The 27,805-nt window shown below is 41.9% G+C and overlaps 1 protein-coding gene across 1 annotated transcript in view; it reads left to right on the forward strand.

Moving 5' to 3' along the window:
* The window catches only part of Abca13 (ATP binding cassette subfamily A member 13), a 329,916-nt gene that overhangs the window by 120,058 nt on the left and 182,053 nt on the right, over positions 1–27,805 (forward strand). Inside the window, exons 24-26 of the mRNA XM_087909185.1 lie at positions 3,358–3,515; positions 4,584–4,814; positions 19,700–19,805. Coding sequence (XP_087765311.1) covers positions 3,358–3,515; positions 4,584–4,814; positions 19,700–19,805 — 495 coding nt within the window. The remainder of the gene's footprint in view (positions 1–3,357; positions 3,516–4,583; positions 4,815–19,699; positions 19,806–27,805) is intronic.

Raw genomic sequence — 27,805 nt, forward strand, 5'->3', positions numbered from 1 at the left:
CCCCTACAACTCCTCCCATGCACTCCCAACATTCCCCCTTCGAACTTCAGTTAGAATTACCCATAAATACATCGGGGTGGAGCCAGAGCATAGGAGAACTAACAGTGGTCGAATCCCCAAGAAATAATTGTTCTTCCCCCACCCCCAGCAACTTTTGGCTTGGTTTTGTGCATGTGACCACACTGCTGTGAGTTCATACTGCAGCAGTCATGTCATTCCAAAGGATGGCATTTCCCAGCTCTCTTCCCCACCCTCCAGCTCTTCCTTTCTTGGGTGGTTAGTTGATGGAACATTTAGAGTTTAAATAGTCAGAATAGACAACTTCAGTGTAGGTCTGAGAAAAAAGTAGTCTTCAGTAAACTCTGCTGTTCCTTCCCTTGTTGTTTAATAACGATTATTTTCATCTTTGGGAGACTCCTTTGGAACTGTTGGAGTGCAAAATTTGTAACCTGTAAGAAGATTGGCTAGACAGTAGTAAAAGGAAAACATGTCTTCAAAATAAAAATGTTTAGCCCATTCCTGTAAACACCCTCAACTGGCAACTGACCAGGCTTTGTGAGAAAGATTTAAGACAGCGTGGAAACAAATGTTACCTGCTGAGGAGAAAAGTTATTTTCCCATCAGAACACTGAGCACTGGACGCTCAGTCTATTGGGGGTCTTGTGTGTGTGTGTGTGTGTGTGTGTGTGTTGTTCTTTGGTAGACAGTGTGAGCTTTTGATCAGCCCTGGTGCCAGCATTTCAGTGTCTACTCTGGAAAGATCAATAATGAGGCAGAGGCACCAGAGCCAGGTGGCACATCACAAGCAAATGCCTAGAACAGATATCAGACTGTCTGTCCATTTCCTTTGTGAGGTCGGAGAGATGGCCACGCTCCTCCAGGCTGCAGTTTTCTCTGTTGCAAAAGGAGGCTATCATACTGTCCCATAGGATCATTTCTCCAAGGAAACAGTTCCCAGCCTGTTGATTGCAACTCTTTGGGCACTGAAGGACCACTTCAACAGTGTCTCATGTTAGATATCCTGAATATCAGGTATTTACAGCATAATTCATAACAGTAGCAAAGTTGCTATTATAAAGGATCAGCAGAATAATCCTATGGCTGGAGATCTCCACAACATGAGGAACTGTATTAAGGGGTCTCAGCATTAGGAAGGTTAAGAACCACTGCTCTATGGAGTCAGTGAGCTGCTTGAGAAAGTGCCTGTGGTACAATATCTGGTGTGTGGACTCTCCATACATGAGAGGATATCATCATTTAAAAATTACACAAGAAGTCCATTCAGGAACTGCAAGTTTTGGAAATAACGTCTGGATTGGGTGGGCTGCACCACCAGAATCGGAAAGAAAGAGCAGGGTAATGGCTTGTTAGAATATACTTTGAGGATAGAGCAGCATCGTGGGTTCCTGTAGCATCCACTGGGAGCCATCATGGATCAAATATCTGGGGCTGTAATCTAAATTTGTTGGGAATTATTTGCTTACTTATCTCTTCCAGCTTTAGTAAAGTGTAGTTGACAAGTAAAAATTGTACATGTTTTGATATTTGTATTGCAGAGAGAAAAGATTAAACAGAGCTAATTAGCATGCCTATCACCTTACAAATGAACAGTGTGTGTGTGTGTGTGTGTGTGTGTGTGTGTGTGTGTGTGTGTGAAGTACTGAAGGGCTAATCTCTCAGTAATTTTTACATGCACAATGAATAACTCTAGCTATTGTGCTATGTAGCAGGTCTCCAGACTCTACCACCTTGCATAACTGAAGTTTTGTGTGATTTGGACAGCATCTCTCTGTTCCTCTTTCTACTCTCTCAGCTCCTCACCCCACCCTTCTTCCTTTCATTTTCCTTAAGAATCTTTACTGAGTGGATGTCTGTTCTTAGAGTATCGTATTATATCGGGACATGCATCTGAATTGTGGGATAGCTCTAATCAAAATAACTAATTTGCCTCCGATGGTCCTAGGTCAGGCATGAGTATGTTTTCTTATCATCTGGGAACTAAAGACAAAGGTATTGCCCATGGTCTTTGTAATGCATTCTGTAGTGAGAATTGGCACTGGGCGCTCCACTCCCTGCTGTGTTCTGTACTACTTTCTTTCATTGCTCTTTCTGGATGGATTCTAAATGATTAACTGGATGGCAAACACTGTGGCTCACCTCCCAACAGTCCTAAGGCTGAGACAGGAATATTGCTGTGGACTTGAAGTTAGCCTGGGCTAACTGATTTCTAGACCAGCTTGGGCTACAGAGTGAGATGCAGCCTCAACAATCAAATAAAATCAACCCAAAAAGTAATAAAATCAAGGAGAAAACAAAAAGAATAAGACTCTTGGCCTTTTAATCCTTCTCCTTTATGAAAAATATGAAATTAAATAGAATTAAATTCAAGTTTGGTAGCGCGTCAGTCTCATAATCTGATGGTCATGAGTTCGATCCTCACACGGGGCATCCTGCATTATTTAGCTGGGCAGTGGTGGCACACGCCTCTAATCCCAGCCCTTGGGAGGCAGAGGCAGGTGGATCTTTATGAGTTTGAGGTCAGCCTGTTCTACAAGAGCTAGTTCCAGGACATGCACCAAAGCTACAGAGAAACCTTGTCTTGAAAAAAAAGAAACAAACAAAAAAAGAAACCAGAATCAATGAATATGTTTCTTCTATTTATTAGACCAGCTAAATGAGGCTCAATTTGGCCCAATTGGGAAAGAATAGCTAAAAGCAAGAACAGCATCCATTTATATTAATTGAAATATCTTTCCTCAAATACCCCGAGTTTCTCTGATTTCTGCTCTAAGGTAAATCAGAGTCTTTCTTCTTCACAAGGAACGGTAACGAATTCTCAATTCATTGTAGACACATGTGGGTATAACATGCAGAAGGAAGCCCCAGTGCTGGACTCAGCACCTTTCCCCCTAGGAAGGCTCATGACTTAATTCCCCACCCCTAGCTCCCACACTTGTCTCCCACATTCTTGAGGTTCAGGGCTTTAAGTGATTTCTAGGATGCAGCACATGTTTTGCTGCTATTCCATCTTAGGCCTAGAAAACAAAACTGCTGAACTCAGGGCCTTTATTGCATAGCCGTTTTCCCCTTCTTACCTGGCAGTGTCTCCCAAGCCTAATAGAGGAAAGCATGGAGGGCGTTTGTGTAAACAGCAGTCAAGACCTTTTGGGAAACTATAAGAAACACTTCTCAGGATCTCTAATTCTCAAAGTGGACCTGGTTAGGTGTTTACATAGCACCATTCCGGTCCCCATTCTTTAAAGCACTGTTACTCTCTTTGAGTCCTGTCCCAGTCCTCCATTCTTAGGGAAGGACCCTTGTTATGCTATTTCTGATCCATCCTGTGCTTGGACACAGGTCGCACAATCATCTTCACAACCCATCACCTGGATGAAGCTGAGATGCTCAGTGACCACGTGGCTGTGCTCCAGCAAGGGAAGCTCAAATGCTATGCTTCTCCTGCAGCACTGAAGGAAACCTATGGCCAAGGACTCACTCTGACGCTTACCAAACAAGTAAGAAGTGACGCTCTTTTATTTCACTGGGGAAGCCTTGTCCCACACATGTCACCCAAAACAAAGCAGGACGCTTGTACAACAATAATGTCCAACTGGAAATCTTTTGTGCAGGATGTCTCAGGAGTCCAAAGAACTCCTTTCAGGCCTGAACAGTGATGGCTAGCCTCTGTGAACCCTAGGGTTGATTTAATCTTCTAGAAAGAAACATAAGAGGGGCCAGAATGACCTGGTAGATACCAAGAACAGCTGTCAGGAAGCTCCATGGCCAAGAAGTTCTAGAAGTACTTTTGACAGTGATACCCCCTTCTGGAGGATCAAACCTTGCCTGTCGTAGAAGCAGAGCTGCTAAGAGGTGGAGTGGTGCAGGAGAATTATCTGTATTCTGTCAATCATATTTTAATAAAACGCTGATTGGTCAGGCAGGCAGTATAGGCGGGAAAGCCAGACAGGAAGTAGGGGTGGAGCAAAGAGACTGGGAGAATTCTGGGAAGCAGAGAGGTTCCTCTGCCATTCCTGTGCAGACCACGGAAGAAGCAACATGTAAGCTGTCACACTGAGAAAGGTAATGAGCCCATGTGGCTAACGTAGATAAGAATAATGGGGTAACATAAGTTATAAGAGCTAATAAGTAGCCTGACCTAATGAGCCAATCAGTTTATAACCTTATGGAGTCCTGTGTTTGATGATATACACCTGTCATCCCAGTGCTAAGAGGCCAAGACAAATACCTGGTACTAACTGACCAGCCAGACTAGCCTAATTAATGAGCTCCAAGTTCACGAGAGACCCTGCCTTAAAGGAGATAGACAGTTTTCCCGAGGACAACCTTCAAGTTGTCCTCTGTCTTCAACATTGGTGCACATGTCCCTGTGTGCACATACACATACATTAACAAGAAGAGAAAATGTGTAATCCTTAAAAGGCCCCCTCCTGCTTAAATGCAGGAATCTGCCCTTGTTTTGAAATAGAAGTCTGAAATAACACATATATGAGTATATTACTCAAGAACTCAGTATTTGGATTGATCTTCCTTACTGCCTTCTTACGCATTTCTCTTTCTGGTAGCCCTCCGTCCTAGAAACCCAGGAGCCCAAGGATGTATCTCGTGTTACATCCTTGATACAGGTCTATATTCCCCAAGCATTCCTCAAAGACAGCTGTGGGGGTGAGCTGACCTACACCATCCCCAAGGATGCAGACAAGTCCTGCTTCAAGGGGCTTTGCCAGGCCCTGGATCAGAACTTACAGCACCTACACCTGACGGGGTATGGCATCTCAGACACCACCTTGGAAGAGGTACGTGCTGATGTGGTTTCTATTTCCATGGCTAGTTTCATATTTAGAGAGATATGGATGAATGGGGAAGCGATGGAGACTGTTGCGTGTGTTTATTTATTATTTATCTTCAAGCCCTGACTGTATCAATTACTTTTCCTGTTACTGTGATCAAATGTCCACGACCAAAGCAACTCAGGGAAAATAAGGTTTATTTTGATTTACAGTCCCAGGATATGTAGTCTATCATGAGAGGGATATCATGTCGGCAGGAGAGCCAGGCAGCTGGTCACACTGCATCCACAGTCAGGACGCACAGGGCAGTGAATGTTTGTCCTCAGCTAGTTTACTCCTTTTTATCCAGCCAGGATCCACATCCAAGGAAAAGAGCAGCTCATTTCAGGACGGGTCTCCACATTCAGTAAACTAGTGAGATAGGCCCCCATAGCCATCCCTAGAGGCTTATCTTCCTAGTGATTGCAGATCTCATCTTGGTGACTCCTCAGATCAATTGCTAAAGTCATGTATAGTCAAAGCCCAAACCCGAATTTAACACGTTCCACTGCTGGCTACTATTTAAGCAAATAGCATTCCTATACGTGAGTCCTGAGATGGGTTTGAACTGGAATCTGTTGATGACTAGTAAGTTTTTAGTAGTGGAGGAGCCTGCCTCCTCTGTGGACTTCTGCTTGGGAGCTGTTATTATACACTGGGTAAATAGACAAGCGACAGATAGTCTACCACCTACGTGGTACTGAACGCAGGTCTTCTCCCTGTCCCAAGCTCCCTCTTTACTCTGACACCTGGTACTGTCAGCTTTTGGAACTGAGCTGAGAACATCCATTCCTCAATGCCATCCCATCATAGTGGCCAGACAAGAGTTTGATTATAGTTCCTTTGAAGGAAAATTCTGAGCGACAAAACCCAATTGGAAGAAATCTTTGTGTGAGTTCCTGATATTACACCTACATGTGACCTACATGTGAATTTTAATTTTATCTTGCTCTTAGCTATCGAAAGTGCTGCAGACTAAAACTCAAAAGAAAGACAGAAAATTAAAGTTAAAATAAGCCTCTAATTTAATTTACTGGTTTCAGAAATAATACTAGTGACCAATCATTTTTGTTGTTGTTATTAGTAGGCATTATCAATCTGAACCACATATAGAAACTTTGGATAACTATGGGAATTAAAATGGCTAATTTTTTAAGTTAGAGTGAACCTTAGAATGAATTTAGGACTAAAAGACACAAAGCTGGGTTTGTGGTCCTGAAGGCAAGGCAACCCTTGAGAAATTTAGGTGCACATATGTGTCCCTTCCTTGGCAGTAGTCATGTTTGTCCTTGTTCTGGTACCTATAGTAAGCTATGGCTATTAGACACAGTCCAGCAAATGAACACATTGTGAGGGGGTGGGGGAGGGAGGGACAGGAGGGAGAAATTGTACCTGCCTGATTTTTATTATAGTAGATTATAAATAATTGTTCTACTTTGCTTTTATTACTAGTTGTTTCTATTAATCTCTTACTGGCCTAATTCCTGAATCAGACTTTACTTTCGCATGCATTAGGGAACAGAAGTACAATTGCAGGTTCTGCATCTGTGGGTTTAAGTAATTACAGGTTGCAAGCATTCAGAAATAGTGCCGTGTGTATTGAACATGAGAAGACTTTATAATCATCATTCCTCTGGAAATTAACAATTATTTGTCTATAATATTTGCCTTGTTCAGATATGATACATAGTCAAGAGATGAGTTGTATGACTTAGAATGTCAGTGGGCTGGGTATAAATACCGTATCATTTTATATAAAGAACTTGGGCAATCCTGAATTTTCTCACCCTCCATGAATACTTAGTGACAACTATTTGTCTGTAGAATTCAGGCACAGTTACTGGTCTTGGAATGCATACTCCATGGGAGAGGGAGGGCCATCAAAGCCCCTAACTGATAACAGCCAACATATATTTTGTTAAAAGTCTATGTTCATAGGTGAGAGTAAAACAAGAGGATTCAGTCTTGCAAGGCCCTTACTTTGATATTTAGAATGCCTTGTGCTCCCCTCAGATGGTATTATTCCAATTTCTAAGTGAGGAATCTCAGCCTTGATAGGCTACTTCCCTTACTCCAAGCACACAGTTCATAAAGGGTGGATCTGCATGTGGAAGGAAGATTTTTGGGAATGAATTATAGTCTTTGGTCTGGGCACTGCTCTTTATTGTATTGTCCAACAGAACTAGAGAATACCAGTTCCCACTATCTCCACCCTATCCTTTTTGATAGAGTAAGTAGAGCATGAAGAAACAATTAAAAAAAATACCGGCTTATTGTATTCGCGGTGTCTATGAGCTGCTCTCTGGGGTCAGTGGTCACCATCACCTATGTCACGCTGGTTGCTTCCTGCTGTTGTCCCAGAAGCCTTGGTATGAGTTCAACCTGGGAGGAAAGCTTTCAAGTTCTGACTCTGCATCAACATGCAGTGCTTTCCCCCGGACCCCTCACTGCACCCTGACTTTTCTTCATGATGCCCACCGCGATAAGTTCTGTGCTTCTTCTGTGACTTGCCCAAGGAGTTGGAGCTTTGGGAGTGTTATACTTCCCCGCCACAATATAAACCTGCAGCCTAGAAAGTAGGCTGTGCTGTGAGTGCTTGCCTGTTTGGTATTAACCCAGTGACTCATGGTAATTTTCAGAAGAACAAGGGCAAGCAAAAGTCTGCACACTTCCAGTACAAACATGGTGCCCTTTCTGGATATTTGCAACTCATAATTGCTTGAACCCACAGAAATAGAAACTATAATTGTATATGCTTCGGAAGACATGCCTACCTTCTAAAATGAGTTATAGTAGAAAAAGCATCAATTTTACCTCAGACAGTTCTGTTTCTAGATACTTCATGTTACATATATGTGACTGTACCCAAGTGCATATATGTGAAACACACACATGCATGGACCCTCAAAGTTCAGAAGAGTATGTCATATCCTCTAGAACAGGTATTAAAAGCAATTGCAAACTACCATGGGGAGGCTGGGAACTAAACCTGGGTCCTCTACAAGAGCTGTAAGTGCTCCTACCAGTAGAACCATTACTTCACCCCTTATGCAGACAGTTCTAAGTCCAGATAGTTGTTCCTCTGCGTTCCTGGACCTTGGATCAATCACTCAGTGTTGATAAGCATAAGTGTTTTTTGATTGTTTAAGATGGAAAAAATGAAAACCACACTGGGATTCCATCACCCCCTAATGTTATCATTCAAACAATAAAAGATGAAGGGGATGTGGAGAAGGGAACATTTTTATATGGCTGATAAGAAAGTACATTATTGGGACCACTATAGAAATTAGTGTGGAGATTTACCAGTATAACTACTATGTACTTCATTGAACAGCTCCTGAGTATATGCCAGAAGGACTCCAAGTCAGCCTACCAGAAAGATCCCTGCATATCTATGTTTACCAAAGCACTGTCCTCAACAGCCAAATTAAGGAGGTTGTCCAGATGCCCATCAGTTGATGAATGGTTTAAAAGATCTGGCAAATGTTCATTCTGTAGTTTTTTTCAGATAGTAAAATTATGTGATTTGTAGGGAAATGGGTGCAGCGAGAGCTCATCTTGCTAAGTGAAACAAGTTAATACCGAGCAAGAACACTATGTGTTTCCTCTCATACTCAGAATCTAGACTTCAGAAATCGACCTGTAAGGAGAAGGGTGATTATTTGAGAAAAGAGGGGACACCAAGCAAGGGAGGGTAGAAGAAGGTCAGGCAGGATGAATTCAAGTATGAATGAATACAATTACAATTATTGTAATTGTATTGTTATATGCTAATAAACACTAAATCAACGAACAAGCACACACATATACAAGAAACAGAACAGTTTCACCGATATTCTAAGTATGAAAAGTGATGGGGACATGACTTGGACAAACTAATCAATATGGTAATGCCTCCTATCATCTGGGGGGAGCTGTCACCTCCTTGGAGTGGCAGTGGAATTAAATCATAGCCATGCTCAAAAGTTCGCTTGATCTTCAGGGACTTTTGATAGATTAACTGTCTTCTCTGTGCTAGAGGAGACGCCCAGGGAGTGTCTGGGCCTCCTTTTCCTCCTGTTGTGGCAGCTGGGATTGGTCAGCTGTCCTCCCTGAATGCAGGTTTAAGGGACTGTGGCTCATTGAACTGCATACTGAAATGTGACTGAGAAACCAGCGGTCACTGTTTCGGGAGCTTGGAAAACACGTCCAAATACCGGATAAGAAGGCTAATGTTTGAATAGCTGGGAACTTGAGCCAGCACATGTCCGTTTTCCTATAGAAATCAAGTGCCGCCACCTCCAACAGGTGCTTCATATCCTGTGTCTTTTGGGTAGAAGGAAGGGCTGTTCTCGGCCTCTATCTGTGTTTCTGGAAGATTTGCATTCTGCCTTGTCTAGTTCGGAGAAACTGAACTTGTTCATAAGCTCAGTAGGTGTTTACCCTAGGGCAGGAGACATTGTGTATGTTGGGGACAAATCACTGTTTTGGATGAAGGACAGATATCATTGAAAGAACACATTTGTCTCACTACTTAGATACTCACCTACTTACACCTGTATGTCAGAAAGAGTGCACGTCCCTTTCATGTAATTAGCATTTCATTTATTTGATCAAAAAAAAGAGACTTCAAGAATCTTTGTTAATATTTATCAATAAGAAGAGTGAATCTTTGGGGATGCTTGCCTTTGATGTTTTGTGAGCTTAAGCACTTTAAAACAGTGAGGCAGGTCTTCATCTTCCGGGTGGATGCCTGGCTTGGAGACACTTGGTTAATGACTGTGGTTTGTGCAATCTATCAATGCTATTGCAAGAAGAGGCCCGAGAAAGGTTGATAGATATAATTTACACTGAGAGGAATGTTTATTAATAAGATAATTCTATGCTCTCCTTGGTACATATGCTCCTCCTTCCCTCTTTGCTGTCAAGACTCTCAGGTCTGGCTAGGTTTGCAGTCACAGGAAATTAAAGTGGAGAGTCTGCAGAGGCTATGAGCGCCAGCCCTGCTGGCTGCATGCTTGCTTTGCTTTTGTTGCTCATGTAAGCAGAATTTTTCTGAGCCATTTTATCTTATAAGTATTTTAGGGAGAAATAAGATAAATAGAATAATTCACCATGTCGGGCTACAGAATGCTACAGTCTGTTGAAACCAGTGAGGACATAAATATTGGTCAGTTTTATATTACTACATCATTATTGTCATTGTTGTTATATCTGGGGCTTCATGTTTCTGGAAGATTTTACACAGAAGTCAGAACTGAGTTCTGTGTTTTCTTGTCCCACCTCTGAGGTGATCCTGATGCCCATGGGGGAATGCATCCTGGGTAGATCCTGGCGGAGGTACCTTGATGCTGTTTGTCCTGACCAGGAATGATGGGAAGGGTTGAGAGGGAAGGCTCTAGGTGCCAGCCCGGGACTTAGAGCAGTTGAACAAGAGGCCTGCTTCATCATCACTCACTCATGGTCTCACGGGGAGCAATAGCCCCAGGCACAGCCCTCCGTGAGAAACTAGCAACTGTGGAAAGAATCACAATGTGAAATTCAGTGGAAAGAAAACTCCATGCGTAGTGTATCATTTCAGGATTATGCCATTCCCTCCCCCACTTTTATTTAAAATAGATTTTTTCCCCTCACGCCACGCATCCTGATTATGGTTACCCTTCCCGCTACTCCTCGCAGTTCCAGATCCACCTCCTTTCTGTCTCTTATTAGAACACAAACAGATGTTTAAAGGACAGTAATGAACTAAAATATAGTAAGAGCGAACAAAAACTCACACACCAGAATAGGACAAGACAAACAGAAATAAAGCGCCCAAGAAAAGGCAGATATACATGTAGAGACCCTTCTATTTGCCTCTCAGGAGTCCCATAAAAGCACTAGACTGGAAGCCATAATATATATGTAAAAAGACCTATAAAGTAAAATGAGAGAGAAAAAATACATAAATAAAATAAAAATAAAATATAAGATAAAATTTTTAAAAAAGTAAAGGAAAAGCCCTGCGGTAACAGTGTAAGATAAACAGTCTCCAAGGATGTGGTTGAGTTCATTTTTTTGTTAGCCATCTACTCTGGGCTTGCAGCCTACACTCAAAAGTAGTTTGTTTTCCCAGTGACACTTGGAGATGTCTGAGTTTTTATGTGCAAGTAGTTTCCAATTAGAGGTAGCTTCTGGGTCTGTGGTGAGGGCAAGCATATAATTTCCCTTTCATCTCTAGAGCCCCGTCTGGTGCAGACCCTTGCAGGCCATGCTGTGTCAGGCTCTTGTGTTCAGGCCTGAGTGGATCCTGTTGATTCACAGGGTTTGGTTTGCATGCTGTTCTCCACCCTCTTTGGCTTTTTACAATGTTTCCTCTTCCTATTCCACAGGGTTTCCTAAGCCTTTAAGGAAGGATCTGATGGAGACATCCCATTTAGGGCTCTGTGTTCCTGTGTGACCTCTGTGGGGTTCTGGTGGGAAGTGTTCTTGTGGGCTGGTGACTGACATAGGGAACTCAGGCGGGTTAGATGGAAAGACTCTGAGGCTCAGCTGGGAAAGAGCTAAGCTGAGGCTGCACCAAAATACCCTTCCTGTTTCTAATGCTACATTAGATTTCCACTTAGAATTCTTCTTATATTTTAAATATCTCTATTCATACTAACTTTTCTTTTTTTCAATATTTGTATTTGTTCTTTACCAACATATGTTTCTCTGCTTTTGGAAATTTCACAATCCTCTTTCCCTTTCCCTTTGAACTTTTTTTTTAAAAAGTATGTGTTTATTTATTTACATACAGTAAAAATCCAATCTATCAATTTATTGATTGCATAGAACATTGGATTCATCACCTTCAAAACATAGCTGGTTTTTTTTTTGTTTAATTCCAACTACCTTCTTAAAGGGATAATGTACCCATGTGACTCATGTCTGTATATTATTTTGCCTTCTTCCAGATTGATCTCTCTTCTCTAGCCATCTTAACAATAACTACAATAACTCAATTGCTCTGGAGATGTTGCATGCGTTTGCTCAACTGCTTGAAGTGATTTTCTCCTTCCTCATTTTGTCTGTACTTTTTTTGTCTACATCGTAGGTCTTAAATAGATATTGATTTATTAACTCCTGAATATTTCTTTTTGCTTCTTTCATAGAGGCACACGTGTTTTTATAAAGGTCAGTCTTCTTAGGGGAAAGCACAGACAAGGGTTAAAATACATAAAATGAACACGAGACTTAATGAAACACAATATAGCACTCTCTTTGGATTGGTTTGAGAAAGCTATTTTAAATTACAAAATGATTAAGTGCCTTTAAAGAATTTTCTTTTGTTTGGTGTAGTCTGTCAATGTCGCTTTACAAGAGCATTGACTACCAACCGCTGTGGCTATCGACCCCCTAGTCGGGTAGCTTCTCTGCGTGCTTTCTCTCTGTTTATCTGCATTTTGCCTGATGACTTTCTTAGAGTTGAAGAAACCTGCTAAGTAGTTCTCATGCCTCTGTGTAGCTAGAAAGCAGGCTTTGCTTTAAAAAAAATACAACACATTTTTAAAAAATAAATTATAGTCTCTATCTCTAAGTCACGATGTTGACATTTAAAATTGCATGGTTCCTTAGCTTCACTAATAAACGGTTAACTCAATAGGTAAAGGCACTAGATTCCAAGCCTGACATCTGGCGTGTTTCCCAGGACTCACATGGTGGAAAGATCTGGCTCCAGCAACTGTCCCCTGACCTCCACACACACTCTAGGTCATATGAATACATATATGTGCACAAACACACTGTAGTGAATAATTAAAATAAATGTAAACAAAAGAAGCATTTTCTACTGTTGCTTGAACATAGGGAAGATGCTGCCAAAGGACAGATTTACTTCGTGTGGGGTTGAGAACCAAAGACCAAGGATAGCAGGAGAGCTTGGCTGTATAGATGAGGTTCATTTTCAGCAGCTCTGAAGCCCAGTCACAATTTCTTGTGTAAGGCAAATGTGTTGAATCTTACTTGTGTGGTTTTCGTTGTTGTTGTGTGGTTTTATTTTTGCTTTTTCAAGGCAGGGACTCACATGATAGCCCAGCATGGCTAAGACCTTACGATGTAGCCCACGGTAAACTTTTTGTTCATTTGTATATAATAATATTGTAGGAAGGTAAGGCGGATGATTCCTCCAACCTATCAAATCCTGGAAAATGAGTCCATTTTGTCCCTCTGCTGATGTGGGTTTGGACTCCTGTGGGGCATGATTCAGTCAACCCCACATGAAGCAGCAGCATCCAGAGGCAGAGCCTGAGCATGTGATAAAAATCAAGTAGGGTTTGATCTGTTTTTAAATTTTCTTTCTTTTTGGAGGTCAGTTTCTAAGAATAGATAACTCCTGTCTAGTTTAGCCACTGCAAAGAGACATAGCTCCCTATCTGGAAGAAAAAAAGATTCAACCCAGAAGGCTGGTGATGATGTGAGTAAGAGTGATGTCTCTATAAGTGTGGGAATCCAGGTCTGAATACCCAGCACCCATGTAAAGAACCGGTCATGGCTGCAAGTACCTCTTGACTCCAGCTTTGGGTACAGAGATGAGCAGGTCCTCAGAGTTTCCTGGCCAGCCAGTTTAGACCAATTACAAATCTCTGGTTTAATAAGGACATGGTTTCAAGGCTATAACATAGTGAGTGACAGATGGATAAGCCTAAAGTCCTGTTTTGGGCTCTGCTTGTTCATGCTTGGGTACGCTCATCACACACTCATGAATGTGCATCCCAGCCAAACAATACACACACACATGCTGTTTATAATGACAATAGCAATCAGGACCATGAGCTGCAGTCCATTGGATGCCTCGTCCGTCATCCCAGCAGGAATTCCTATCTTCTCAATATTCACAACCTCAGGACATCAGAACACCACAGCGTAGGCATGTGGCACGGTGACCTCAGTGTGGGTTCGCCCTGTCTCCTTACGAGTAGACTAGGCTATTCTTTTTCGGGGAAGGGTGTTTTGAAGATTCTAGGGCTGATGCTATGTCCTTGGTGAAGCTGATCTGGTCCATAGCAGCAAGGAGAAATTTGATCACCTGGGTGAAGGGCAGCATTTTGTTGGCTTTCATTCAAAAGGGAATTTCCTTCTTTATTTTTTGAGGACAAACTTTAGGATCCTCTGACTTCCATTTTCCTCCGCCACCATTTTTTGCACCTTCTAAAGTTCCCCATCTGAATTAGCCATTATCAGAGAGTTTGCCCTGGGTTATCTTCATAATTCTGTCAACTTTCACATGCTTAGAAGAAAATGGTCTCTTTGATGCATTTCCTTGTTTAGACCAATTGTGACTCATGAATTCCACTCCATTCATCCATTCCTGTTCACTCATTTCTTTAATTTTTTAATTTGATGTTTAAACCATATTAGTCTTGGCAGTGGAAAGTCTTTCACATTGTTTTCTACATCTCCTAATCATCCTTCTTTGAACGTATTTTACTATCTGGCAAGAGGAACTGTCTTCTACCATATTATGGTGGCCAAGCAAACCCCTAGAACCAGCTGATTTTCCCCCAAAGTCCTGGTTTCTCTCTTTATTGGTAGGAAGGTAGTTGGTGGCCTTAGTTCTGTCTTGGACAAAGCATCCTATCTTTGAAGCTTCCTTTTCTATCTAAATATTGAGAATAAGGAGCTCAGTTCCACTTGATAGTAAGGATTCATTAACATTTCTTCTGTGATTGTTCCTGTCTTGTCTGTTAGTGATAAACTTCATTCTTGTCTGTGGTGCTTTCCTGTTTTCCCTGACTTCCAGGTCACTTCCACAGTGCCCTCTTGGGTGATCCTGCTCCCCATTTGCTTCACTTTATACTGGCCCCAACATTAACATGTTCCCTCCATCAGCAGAAGAAAGAGAGGAAGGCAGAGAAAGAGTATCTTTTAGATTCTTGAAAATGTCTTCCCTTTCTTCCTTCCCTCCCTTCATCCTTTCTTTTCTCCCTCCTTCCTTTCCCCTTCCTTTCACTGGTTCTATTTCATCAAAATACAACATATTTACTATTTTGAGGTTGTTCAGTTTTGTACTTAAGTCTTTTTGATTTCAAACATCCCCAAAGTCAAGCACTGTTGCTGTGTTTTAAACATTGTGGTTTCAGTCTATTGTATTGGAGCCCCCGGGGCCCATGTTTGTTTATAAAGAGCCATTTCGGGGTACCATAAGTCCTGAGTCTGACCTAGAATTAGGGTTTTGTTGTGCCTTATCTCACTTAATCACAACCCCCTGCCCTGAACGGACAAGCAGAGAAAGGCCTTAAATTGCCAACGATCAGGAGTTAACATTTGAGTGTGCTGGATGATGAACGCATGTTCTATTCTGTTCTCTGTCTTTTACTATCTCCAGGGTGTCTAAGGAAGTAGCCAGTCTACATTCTTCTTTCAAAGATGTTCTGATGATGTGATAGGATGAACAGTGAGCCCCCAAATGTTCATGTCCCAATTTCTGGACCTGGTAAATGTCCCCTGTGTGGATGAGAAGGTGCACCTGTATTTTCTGGGTGGGCCTTTGTAAGAAGATAGAGGGTGTTAGAGGGTTACAGAGTGCTCTGCTGGGAAACACTGACTTCATGATGTAGCAGTGGCCAGAAAAAGGAGCATGCAGGACATACCAGGAAGTATGTGCTTCCTGGATTGTGGTTCTGTGTTGGCTGTGATGTGACAGTCATCCCAGACAGCGGTGCTCCTATGTGGTGGGTGACAGAATGTTGTCATGTGCAGGTTACTATGTGGTACAGTAGAGGCTGGCTTTTCCCAGAGCCTTGCATTTTGGGAAAATTCTTAGTTACTCTTATGTCTTATGCTTATGTCTTATTATCTGCGCTCTTTACACAGTGCTGTCTTTTGTTTGTAAAAGACAAAAAGAAAGACAAAATTATATCATTTAGGATAAACTAAAAAACAGAACACAGGCCATGCTGTATTTTAGTTGAAGCTTGACAATCTCATTTCTGCTAAGGTGATCACTCAGCCCGATTCTGTTGTTATGAGAGGCCAGATCAGTCTCATCATTTTCTGCAGCACCTAAGCCAAAGGCAGGGTGTGCTGACCATGTTTGCGGTATAGTCCATCACACTGACAGTTTGAGAGTGGATTGTGCCTGGGGTCGGACACTATTTGCCAGTACCCTTTAAACGGATCGTGCAGTGGCTGAACCACTGCCCTCCAGCCCAAGGGATTGATAACACTATCAATGCTCAGATGACACCGGGCCGTGGTAACAGGCTCATACCCTGAAGTTTCTCTTAATTAAGGTGACGTAAGTTCCCAAATGAAGAATCTACACATACACACACACACACACACACACACGCACACGCGAATAGAAAAATCCCTGAGCATTGCATTTAAAGCTATATTGCTTTTTGCTCATTTTTTTTTCTTGCTAGTTGGTGTCTGAGATTTAACCTCACCATTGTATATTCCACATGCATTCATTTTGTTTGCATAAAAGTCAGAGTCGTGTGAGGCGTTGTGAAGATCTGGTTAATTGAGATGCTTGGTGTGATCCCAGTGAGATACGAACTATTAGATGAAGTTGGAGATGAGAATCTAATGCTTTTGTGTAAGGATAGAGAAGTGTGGGAAATATTCAGTCCATTTGAGCCCTCTGGTCTCCTTTCATCTGCAAGTGCTAGAAAAAAAAAACATCAAAAGAAGGAGATGTGGTACATGCATATGGTGCCACTCCAAGCAAAGGACTTCTTAGACTAGAACATAGACATGGGATAATAGATACTCAGCTCTATCAGGTCATATCCTATTCGGGGGCTCATCCCTTCTTTATATCCTTTTTATATGGTGTTTGTAACATAAGGCTTTTCATAACCTTACCTATAACGAGAATTTTTTTTTACAGTAATTTGTGTCTTTTCATAAAGGGACAGATGAAGCAAAATTGATTATCTTTTGTAGAAAATATATGTCAAATGATAAGGAATACTTTGAACTTGAAAATGGAGACTTATAGTTCCTGAACCTAGTGGCATGTTAGAAACCTTTTCATATATTTTGTTTCATTAAAGCCTGACCTTTTCTATCCTGTTCTGGATGTTTGGGTTCCCTGAGACTGTTCCAAAAGGGAGGCTTGCAACAGCAGACTGACTGCTTCCATTTAGCACAGGACTTACAGAGCCAACTACAAAGGCATGTCCACACCAGGAGCCCAGACCTTTGCCTACAGCATTCAGTTTCAAGTTGTTTTTGAAAAATGTGACCCTTCTGTTCTGTCCCTTGGGCTCCTTTAACATTTTAGTCCCTGAAATCCCTGGTCAGTGTGCCTGCAGCTAGGGAGAGCCAACACTAGATGGCAGTCGTCACATCCTTATGATCTTGGCTTTGCTCTTTGCCTCTCACAGACCAAGAGCTGAAGAAACACTCTGTGCCTTGAACTCAGACAAGGGCAGTGTACTAATTCTTCTGATGCCATGTCTCACTGTCCTTTGAGATTCCTGTTCCATGTCCTTATTCTGCTTCTTTCTCCAGTATGTAGGTATGACACGCTTACATGCATCATGGCATTTGCAGACTTAGACACATACGTATCCATCCACATAGGCTTTTTATAGGGGTAGGAAAAGATGGGGAATTTGAAAAGGGGGGGTGAAGATGGCAACATGCACCTATTGTAGTAAAATATGCTTTATGATATAGTGGCATGTGACCATCAAGCAACATTTTCTTTTAGAATGAAAGTCCGACACAAGGTCTTCTTCAATGAGTAATTCTCATCTCTCTCTCTTGTCTCTGTTTTCATTCTGGGTGGATTTGCTGGGTGAATAATTACTATGCTAATCCTCCAAACCTTCATCTCCACTGGATAGCGGTACTGATCTTATTGGATTGATTTGAGGATTACACGATGAAGCATATCATGTGGGAGTGTCCTCTGGCAAGTCCAGACGAGACACGGTGAGCTTGTTACATGCCAAGCATGGCTCATATCAGTCTCTCTTAAAATGTATTACTGCTCCCAGTGGTCCTGTAACATGGGCCTTGTTATTACCGTGTAGCCCACCAAGAAGCCAAGTCACAGGGATGAAGTAATATGCCCAGGGCTTCCTGATTGGCATGTATGCCTGTGTCATTCTCTTGTCAGTGCTGTGTTTATGTGTAGCGGGGTGAGTGCTGCAGTGTTTCCTGGAGATCTGCTGAGAATCGGCAAAGGCGTTACCTTTCCGATGAGGGAGCTACCTGAGATCTGATGGAACCTCCTGACCTTGACTGGTGTTGAGGATACAGCTTTTACTCAGTAGGATTCTGTCCCAACTAATTAACCACATGAAGAGAGAGTAGATGCATCTCCCTGTGGGCTCACTCACTCATTGCTTCTGTCTCTGGGGCCCTCTCCATGTGTCGTCTGTCTCCTGTGGAAGGGGTCAGGCCAGGAACGCTTCAACAAATTCACGACTCTTTGCTTATTTAAAGAAACCAGACTCAGGATGCTGTTTACAGAAGTTCAGGAAGAGAGTAGACGAGCTGAATGTGAACTAGATGCTGGACAGGCAGCGAGAGTAAGACCTTGGAAGTGGGGCCAGGCCAGGGACCTGGAGCTCCGTGGTCTGTGACAGATGCGGGTAGAGATGGGGTGGGGTGGAAGTGTGTGTACCAACATCATCAAGGCTACAGTGCTCGTGCACCGTGCCTCTTACCCATGAATCTTGGCTACGGACATATTGATAGCATAGATACTGTGTGCCTCCAATATAGCGTTTACCCAAATCGTTCTAGTGTTAATACAAACTTGGGAGTCAGAAACTGAGATAAAACCTGATAAGTCCAAGGAGCAGTGGAGAAGTGATTGGCTGATGCTATTCTCCATGTTTTTCTGATCCAAAAGCCCCAGAAATCTCCTCTACCTTTCCTTCTCTCTTCCTGTCCCTCTCTGACTTCCTCAGTCCTCCAAAATCTCTATGACTAATCTCTCCACACACACTCCTTGTCCTAGATTCCAGGTCACTTTTTTGCACAGTGGAGTGATGGTGTGAACAATACTCTAGGGTTTGCACAAAACCTCTGCAGCCAGTGTCTACCAAACATGAGCTGAAGTGATATACTCTGGTTTCACAGATGAGGCATCCATGTAGCCTGGGCTGTGAGCCCTGTCCCCGTGGTCCCAGAGTTGACCCAGCACTGCCAGCATCAGAGCCTGTGTCCTTTCCTATAGAGCTGCTGGAGACCCTTAGTTCAGCTCTTCCTAAATGTCCCCCGGGTCTTCAAAGACAGTCAGAGGCTTCTTTGTCCCTAGCCCACCACAGTCCCATTGTCTTGACTTATACTCATGTCCCTTCATTATATTTTTGGTGAATTGAGACTCATCTCAGGGTTTAAATACAAGCTTAGACTTTGTCCAGTTCTAACTAAATAGTGCACCAATAAGTCAAAACTTAACTGTCTTAATGACGTGGCGTATCATAACTCCTGGTGGAGCACATACATTTAATGAGTGGTTTTTATAGATGTATTGGCAACCACCCTAAATAAACCACAATATTTAAATGTGTGACTCCTAAGTTTCAGGTTTCTAAGATGCTGGCGTGTTAGGTCACAAAATCATGTTGACTTGAGCACAGCTGCTGTTTCCTGCCCTTCCCCCATCCGGTCGTGCAGTGGATTTGAGCAGCCTTGCTCACCTGTGTAACTGCTGTGGGTTCGCAGTCTCGTTTCAGTTAGATTTGTCTCCTATGGTAGGCCTATCAATTAGAGAGTCCCATGCCGTCTTAGAGTTACACTAATTAAGGGAATGATCAATAAAACAGGATGTGTTTGATGTGTGTGTTATGACCTAATGGGTGACTGAGGCAAAATGAATGAAAATATGTGAATTTGTGAAGACATAATATATGTGCATCTCCTCTCTTAATTTTCAAAAGGTGTTTTTGATGCTTTTGCAAGATACCAACAAAAAGTCTTACATCACTCCAGAAACCAAGTTGGACCCTCTGAATGAGATACCTGCTGGACCCTCTCCTCAACACTGTAAGTAGCATAGCCTTTTGTATTTCTGTTCCAGGCCAAAGGCTACCAAACCAACCTCATTTAACATCTGTTTTAAAAAGGCAGACTAGCAAGAGCCTGGGGAGGGGCAGACATGGGTGGTCAGGGTACCTGAGAAGATTTACATCAGAGTTGGAGAGCTTAGATTTATATATTGGCTTGTAAAGGGATAAGATTATCCTTCCTGAATGATTTGCTTATTACAAATGTCTCAGGATGTACAATTAGCATAATGAACCTGGTTCATCTTAGTTTGCCTTCATCGCACACAGGCCAGTGCGTGTTTATGAGTTATAGCCATATACTTCTAATAATGGGTTTATGTGGCTTAAAAGAGCACTGAAAATGAGCCTTGTGTTTATAAGCCTGTGTCCCAACCTTTCCATGAAGACTTCCTTGGGCAGGTTTCAGCAGTTGGACATAATCAAGGCTTAGTTTCCACTGGAGAGATTGCGGTTCTAATCCAGGGCACTTCCTGTCACATGTTAGCAGCAGCTCACTAATATATGTAGTGCCTGTCTCTGGAGAGATGAAAGGTAGCACCTCTTATTCAGAAACTTCAAACTTTAGGGACAGATGCCCCCTACCATGGATAAATCACTAGAATAAAATGTAATGTGATGTCTGCCAGTGCGTTCTCTGCAGCATTTTGTGAATGTTGCAAATACCTCTTTTCCTCTCCTCCTCTTGCTATTATCAGGTATAAGACATGTACACTGGTTGTCAAATTGATGTTTAGTTGGCTTCTAACTATGGTCTTAATTTACATTTTCCTAATGGTTATGTCAAACATCTCCGCTGTTTATAACATATTATTGAGATATGGTTTTTATTACCTACACCGTACCCATTTAGAATATGCAATTTATTTTTTTATTCGAGTGCAACCATGACTATACTCTATCTTGGATTGTGCTGATTATTAATACTTCAAACAGAACATTATGTCACTTATCCATCACTCTGTAGGCTTCCCATTCCTCTAGCCTGAAGAAACTCGATGCAGACAGCTTAGCTCTCTGGATTAGCCTGTTGTGAACATGGTGTGTGGATGGCTGATACACTGAGTCCTTATGATCAGATTCTACAATCACATTTCCTTCGCTTGCCATTTAAAACCCCATTGCTTTGCACATGCCAAATTCTCCTGCCCACTCCTCAGTTGATGAAAACTTACTTCGGTTGTTTCCATTTATTTTGCACTAGAATATGTGCCTAAACCTAGTGTTTGGAGAGTGTGTGTTTTTAAGTAGATACTTATCGAGAGAATTGCTGGGTCACATACTTAAGGGTTTGAGAAAGACTGTTATCTGTCTATACCTCACAGTTTTGCCAAAGACTTGAAGTTTCCAATTCCCCCCAGTCCTTACTAATACACTGACTGGTAATGCTGGGCATTTCTTCATGTGCTTATTGACTGTTTAATAAATCTTTGAAGAAACAACTGTTGCAATTAATTGCATTACTATTTGATTTATTTTTTGATAATTTCATGCAAGTATACAATGCATCTTGGTCATATTCACCATGCATTCTTCCTCCCACTCCACTATGTTCCCCAGCACATCCCGATCACATGCCCTCTACAAGTTAAGAAAAAACCCCACTGAATCAGATTTGTATGGACCTTATGCTTATTGGTATGAGGTAATGCACTGAATATTGGCAACTTAATATTGGCCACATCCCCAAAGTACACTGACTCCTCTTTCCCCAGCAACCATTACTTTCCAAAATCTCTTTAACTAGATGTGAGACTGTAGGCCTCACTTCCCAGCCATACTAGAATATTGATTGATTACTCTTATAGTGGCAATGTCACTACTGCACTAATGGACACATCTTCCTTGAGGTCAGTATTGTAGTGCGCAAGGCCCAGTGCTGGGTAAAAGTGTTACTACCCTTTCTCCACCCATAACTACACAGCACCTTCTGGCACTATGATAGTCAGAAAGGAGGATTTTCCAGTTTATTCCAGCTTGATTTCACCATGCCCTCCAACCTAAGAGTCATCATCAGCAATAGGATTTTATCATCTAGGTATTCTGGACAACCAAGAACAATAGCAGCAGACCATGCTCTTTGACAGGGATTCTAGGGCCTTTCTTGAACAGTAACATGAAGAGGGTATCCAGTTTTGGCACTGGTATTTCCATTATTAGATAGTCCAGGTCTGTTGGGAATAGCATTCCCCATCCATGTAGTAATGCCATTCAAACTGCCCCATTCCTTTTTAAAATTATCCTTTTAAATTGTCTGACAAATAGTGGGTTTCTATAGGTCATTTTCATAATCATAAGGTTGTTTAATCTGCTACTCCTTTTTCAAATAATGTTCAAGTGTTTTCAAGCTATTATGACTTATAAGAATTCTTCATAGTTTTATGACTATAATTCATGTATACTCTGATGTATTGATTGGAGTCACCTATTTATGTCAGTCATGTCTCTTCCATAGTTTATGTACATTTGCCTTTAACTTCCATTCTTCTTGATATTACTGGTCTGACAAGGGTTTTTTGCTCAATTGCTGAAGGTGGGATATTGACATTTCTGTTACTACAGAGCTGTCTATATTCTCTTTGTTTCTCGAAGTGATTTTGCTTTATATATTTAAAGGATCTGATGTTTGGTTCTTTTGTGTTTGTAGCTGTTACATTCACTGTGATTAAATTCTTAGTACAAAAATTTTAATACAATGTCCCTTTTCTCTTTTAGCTGTCTTCTCTTCATTCTTTGGAGTCTAATATGAATATAGTCATCCTTATTTTCTTTTGTTTACTATTGGCATCAAAGAATATGTTTCCATTCTTCCTATCTGTCTCTATGCTCCTGTAAGTCTAAACTGTGTGATGTCTAGACAGCATATAGCTGAAGTCTGTCTTTTAATGATGCTGTTATCCTGTATCTTTAGGTATATGTGTCAATCCATTCATATTTAATATAATTTCAATACAGGTGCATTTTGGTTCTTATTTTATGTATCTTAGGACTTTGTAGTCACCTTTTTGGTCATTAATGACTTATCTATATTTTTTTGCAGTAATATTTTTTCCGTTTTAAATTTCCATTTATATATATTTTATGCATTTTAATTTGTTTACCAATAGGATTATGTATATCATAGAATTATAACGTATCTCAAATTAATACTAAGATGATAAGAGGCCCTCATAAACACTGTTATCAAGGTAACACACAATACAAATGCATCCCCTATATATATTTCACTGTGGTAACCCATCCTTTTATAAATGATAATGATATGTTCTTAACATGGGAAATATTGGGGAAAATCTGTGTAAATGTATTGAAAATGAAATGTGTGATAAGAACTAATGCCACATGATGTGTGAAAAATTGTGTCTGAATTTAAAGGCGCAGTGTCCGGTAACCAGAAACGCTTCCATTACTAGTATTAATATGTTGTAGAAACACAGTTTCATTATTTAAATTACAAAGTTTTGGACAGAATATAATTTAAAACTGTATTTAAGTCTTTCATTGCTAATTAAGAAATGACTTCAAGACACATTAAATCAAATTTGGTTTGAGATCCCCGACATTTGCCAGCTTTTATTGTAGTCAATAAAATCCTCACATAAAACTCAGTAGGACTCAAACTAATTTTCCTCAGTAGGTACAACTTTCGAAGAATGTTAAGTCAAGTTGCTAGAGAGATGCTATAATCCCATCAATATGCTGATGTAGTTCATCTCATCCCCTCTGGTATGAGCTAGACTAGAGAGATTCAGTTCCTAGAGAAATTGTTAGGCAAGGGCCTCCTCTTCTCTGTGTGCTCAGATGGGTGACTCATGGTTGGCCACTGCTGCAGGCTCCCCCCGTCTGTGTGAGCCCCTTCCTTCTGCACAAGCTGTATATCATCGAAGGGCCAGCTCCCAAGTAACTCACTGCTCAGAAAGATTGATGCTGGCGAAATCAAATATAAAACATATGCCCTTAAATCACAGGGACCCAGCAGCTCGATGGAAATGGGTTTTGAAGATGGATGTCTGGGTGCCTGGAACTTCACAGTGTTACTGGGTCTACACAGCGGGGTAGAAGTCACTTCTCATTGGCAAAAGGATTCATCATTTTTTTAAACCGCACGAGCACATTAGGCTTGATTGTGGGGCCCTTCCAGGTACTTGTGCTTTCTCCTTGGATCCGCATTGCTAATTTGCAGGCAAACTTGAGTTGAGAGTGGCTATCCGACTCGCACAAAACCTCGGTGCTTCTAACACCAAAATCTTCTTTCCAGTCCTTGCACCTGCCATGGGGTTTTGAAATGGCTTTTTCTAGGCCTACTAAACTAAGGTTTATTATGATATTACACACATAATGCAATATCCAAATGACCGTAGAAGACATCCATTAATAATATCTAATACATTATAGAAATATACGTATATATGCATGTTCTAGTTGTTGGCTTTCAGAAAAAAAGCAGTAGCCTCTTTTCAAAATGATGATCTGCTGTTTGTTAGCTCAGGTTGCTAAGCTGCACCTTACATCATTAGGTCGGTAGGTCTGGGAGGTGCCCATAGTGTGTCTTTGTAACGAGCTTCCAGGAGGTGCTTTCTGTCCACACACCGCACCTCCAGAGCTCTCCATGTTCTTTTTGAAACAACAAATTCTGCTTCTAGTCTATGTTGTTTTCCAGCAGTGTGATGCTATTGTGAACTCAGCTAAATTGCATCACAATTCATATGTCCGTGTCCAGTCCTAGTCCTGGATACCAGATGCTGAACTCAGTTGATTATAGTTAAAATTAAATGATGTCACTCAGGTAGATGCTCATCCAGTATAACTGGCACCATGCAGGAGATGGTCAAGCCAAAATGTGCAAAAAGATGCAAATGGAATTTAATAAAAACAGAGGGCAAAGACACTGGAACAAAATACTATCTATGAGACAAGGAGAGAGGTCTCATAAAACATCAGCTTTGTGGGCATTACCTTGTCTTTCCTGCCTCTAGAGCAGACAGTAAATATCTGTGTTATCCGAACCCAAGCTGCCTAATGAACCTAGGCAAACTCATCTCCTGCGTGTGCCTACTGGGGTCTCTGTTATTCCCATCATTGTACTGGAAAGGTCTGCTCTACATTCACTGGTGCCCCACGTCACCAGCCTCCTAGGGCAGCACCTGTCCTCTCATGGCAATAGTGACCTTTCTCTCTTGTGGGAGAATTATCTTTGGACTCTAAGATCTTACATTTTAATTTCTCTCTGAACATCATTCCTCCTCAGTTTGCTTTCTTCATCGGGGATTTTCTATCCAGTTCTATCTCAGCCATTCCTAAATACTCACTTTCCCCTCTTGCCAGCTTTCCCACAGGCTGCTGGCTCAGCTTTGGCCACTTCACTCACTCCTGTACCACTGCCACTCAGAAGGCTTCTCTGGTCACTACACAGTTCCGTCTACACATCTCCAAGGTACCCGCACCAGTGAATGTCCAAACTCACACTATCTGCCCATGCCCATACATTATTCTCTCCCTTCTTGTTAGTGGTATGGGAGTATACCATCTCTGAAGCCAGTGGGCAAACAAGAATGTCTGAGCTGTTCATGAACTGACTATTCTTTCATTCTCCATGTCCAGTTTTCCCTGGATCCTGATTGGAGCAGTCTGTCAACCACAGCCAGGCTTCCTTTAAATTGTTTGATCTCATTATTCTTGATTAGAACCATTGGTAACTTTTATCTCCTTGGGCTCAAATTCTGCCCATGCACTCCTACAAAGATACTCACCACACCCTAGAGTCCCTTCTCTCACACACGGATTCCCAGTTCTTGGGCATGTCAAGCTACCCCTGCTGCTCAGTGTCTTCAGACCTGTTCCCCTCCTGGTCCTGCAGGCTCTTCTGTGCCTGCTCTGAACTGATCTTTGTGTGAGTTTATTGTTCATTCTGTAAATCATCTCCTGCTCGCTAGACTAGCCAGAGAAGTTTTTAAGAAGATCTGTGGTCCTCTCTGACTCTCACAGCATGGTGACAGACTGTATGTGTGTCACTACTGCCCATTCAGAAATTGCGACTATGAGACTGAAGGCCTGGTACCTTCTCATTTGCTGTTGTGTTCCCAGTACTGTATGCTCTGTGGAATGCATTCTTCTTGATTAACTTGCCAGATGAGTGAGATGGTGGGGATTAGGGGGAGGGACTTAGAACCAGATGTGTTATTTGAATAGGTAGGTGCAGGCAGCTGTGACCACATGGCCTTATCTTGTTCACATTAGGATTTCAGAATGCATGGTGTCAACCCCACAGATGTGCCACCACTATGGCGACTGTCTTCCAAAACACTGTTTTAAATGAGGTTGAAAAATCACCTGGGTGCTTGTTAGAATAGAATATTCTTCCTTGTAACTTTCACAGAATTTGATTCTGGGTACTTATCTTCCCTCCAGCTTACCTCCCCCTTCTCCTTCTCCTTCTCCTTCTCCTTCTCCTTCTCCTTCTCCTTCTCCTTCTCCTTCTCCTTCTATTCTCTCCCTTTAGCCGCCCCTGCCCCAACTCTGTTCACTATGCAATCTAGGTTGACCTTAAACTCTCCATCCTCCTGACTGAGTGCTAAGGTTAGAGATGTGTGTACAACCACACCTTGTGGCATTGTGTTAACAGTCACCCCCATTGCTTCTGGTTTCAGTGGCTTGTGGTCAGTGTCACGAATAGCTCTATAGTGCGCTTTAAGCCTCAAGCTGATGTGAACTTTCACAGAGCTAATGCTGACTGAAGCTGGGGCCAACGGCTACCTTTTCTATAGAAGGCGTTCATTGCCGTGGCTTTTCTCTTTTCTTCTTTTTTACTGTCATTTTCGCAGAGCCTCGTCTCCTCATTGAGATCTGAGATCGCATTTACATTTTGAGCTCAATGGCTTGTCAGTAGCATTTTACATAAAATCCCTCTCTCTCTCTCTTTTTTTTTTCCTCCCAAGATGTAATCCTCCGTATTTCCTTCCTAATTGCTACCGCTTCTACGGACGGAAAGCAATTTTGGCAGTGATTAATTTGAAGGGTCTGCAACCTCTCCTTTGCTTTTTAAGACAATCCTGTTTGCACAGCCTGTCCCAGGGAAGTCTGCTGTAATCTACTGCCTCCTCAAAGAGCTGCTCCAAATTCTATGTGTGTCTCTCAAGCTTCACCATGGTGTTAAATCCACGGGGCTGTCTTTTCCTCTTTGTCCGCGTTTCCTTGAACTTCAAAACTCTCAATCACTGCACGCAAGGTGGGGTGAGGGGCATTGCTGCTGCCAATTATACACGCCAAAGAAGGTTTGTTTTCCACGTTAGTTAAAACCAGCAGAGAGCTAACAGCAGGGTGCTCTGCAGTGAGGAGGCTGCCAAAATCAAATGGAATTGAAATAGACTTGGACAGGATAATCGGTGGTGGCAGGTGCCAGGAAGCAACGACTTCTATCAGGGGCAGTGGGAAGTAGGAAGAGTGTGAAGCTGTAATTCTTGTCACCATGCAGATCAGAGCTGCCATAAAAAGCTCCCAGGGCTGGTGATGAATAGTTCCAATCTTCATTTTCTGAGCTGGAATATCATCTTGGTGTGAAATATGTGACAAGCGTGTGCTTCGCTCATCGTAAGTGTAGCCATTGCCTCGAAGTAATGGCGGGGCATCTTGGATAATTCAGGATGAGAGTAGCTTGGGGCAACCTTTCCTGGCATCTTTCTCTCCACAGGAAGCGATGATGAACCTGTCCCAAAGGGTTTTATCAATTCTTCTTGAACTTTCACTTCCTCACTGGAACCACAGTGAGCAGGGCACCATGATCTGGCTTCTTGAGCAGTACTTGGGAATGGAAGTATTTCAGATCTCTTAGAAGATTTAAATATACATAAAGAGGAGTCACAGAAATGAGATCCCAAGTCTAAACATGACATTAATTGATGTTTCAGTGCATATGTGCACAACCCAGCAGAAATTTTATGTAATAATTTGAATATATTTGTGCGTGAATTTAAATTTCATAGT

This window comes from Myodes glareolus, chromosome 8, assembly GCF_982192425.1.
Source record: "Myodes glareolus chromosome 8, mMyoGla1.1, whole genome shotgun sequence".
NCBI classification, from domain to species: Eukaryota; Metazoa; Chordata; class Mammalia; order Rodentia; family Cricetidae; genus Myodes; species Myodes glareolus.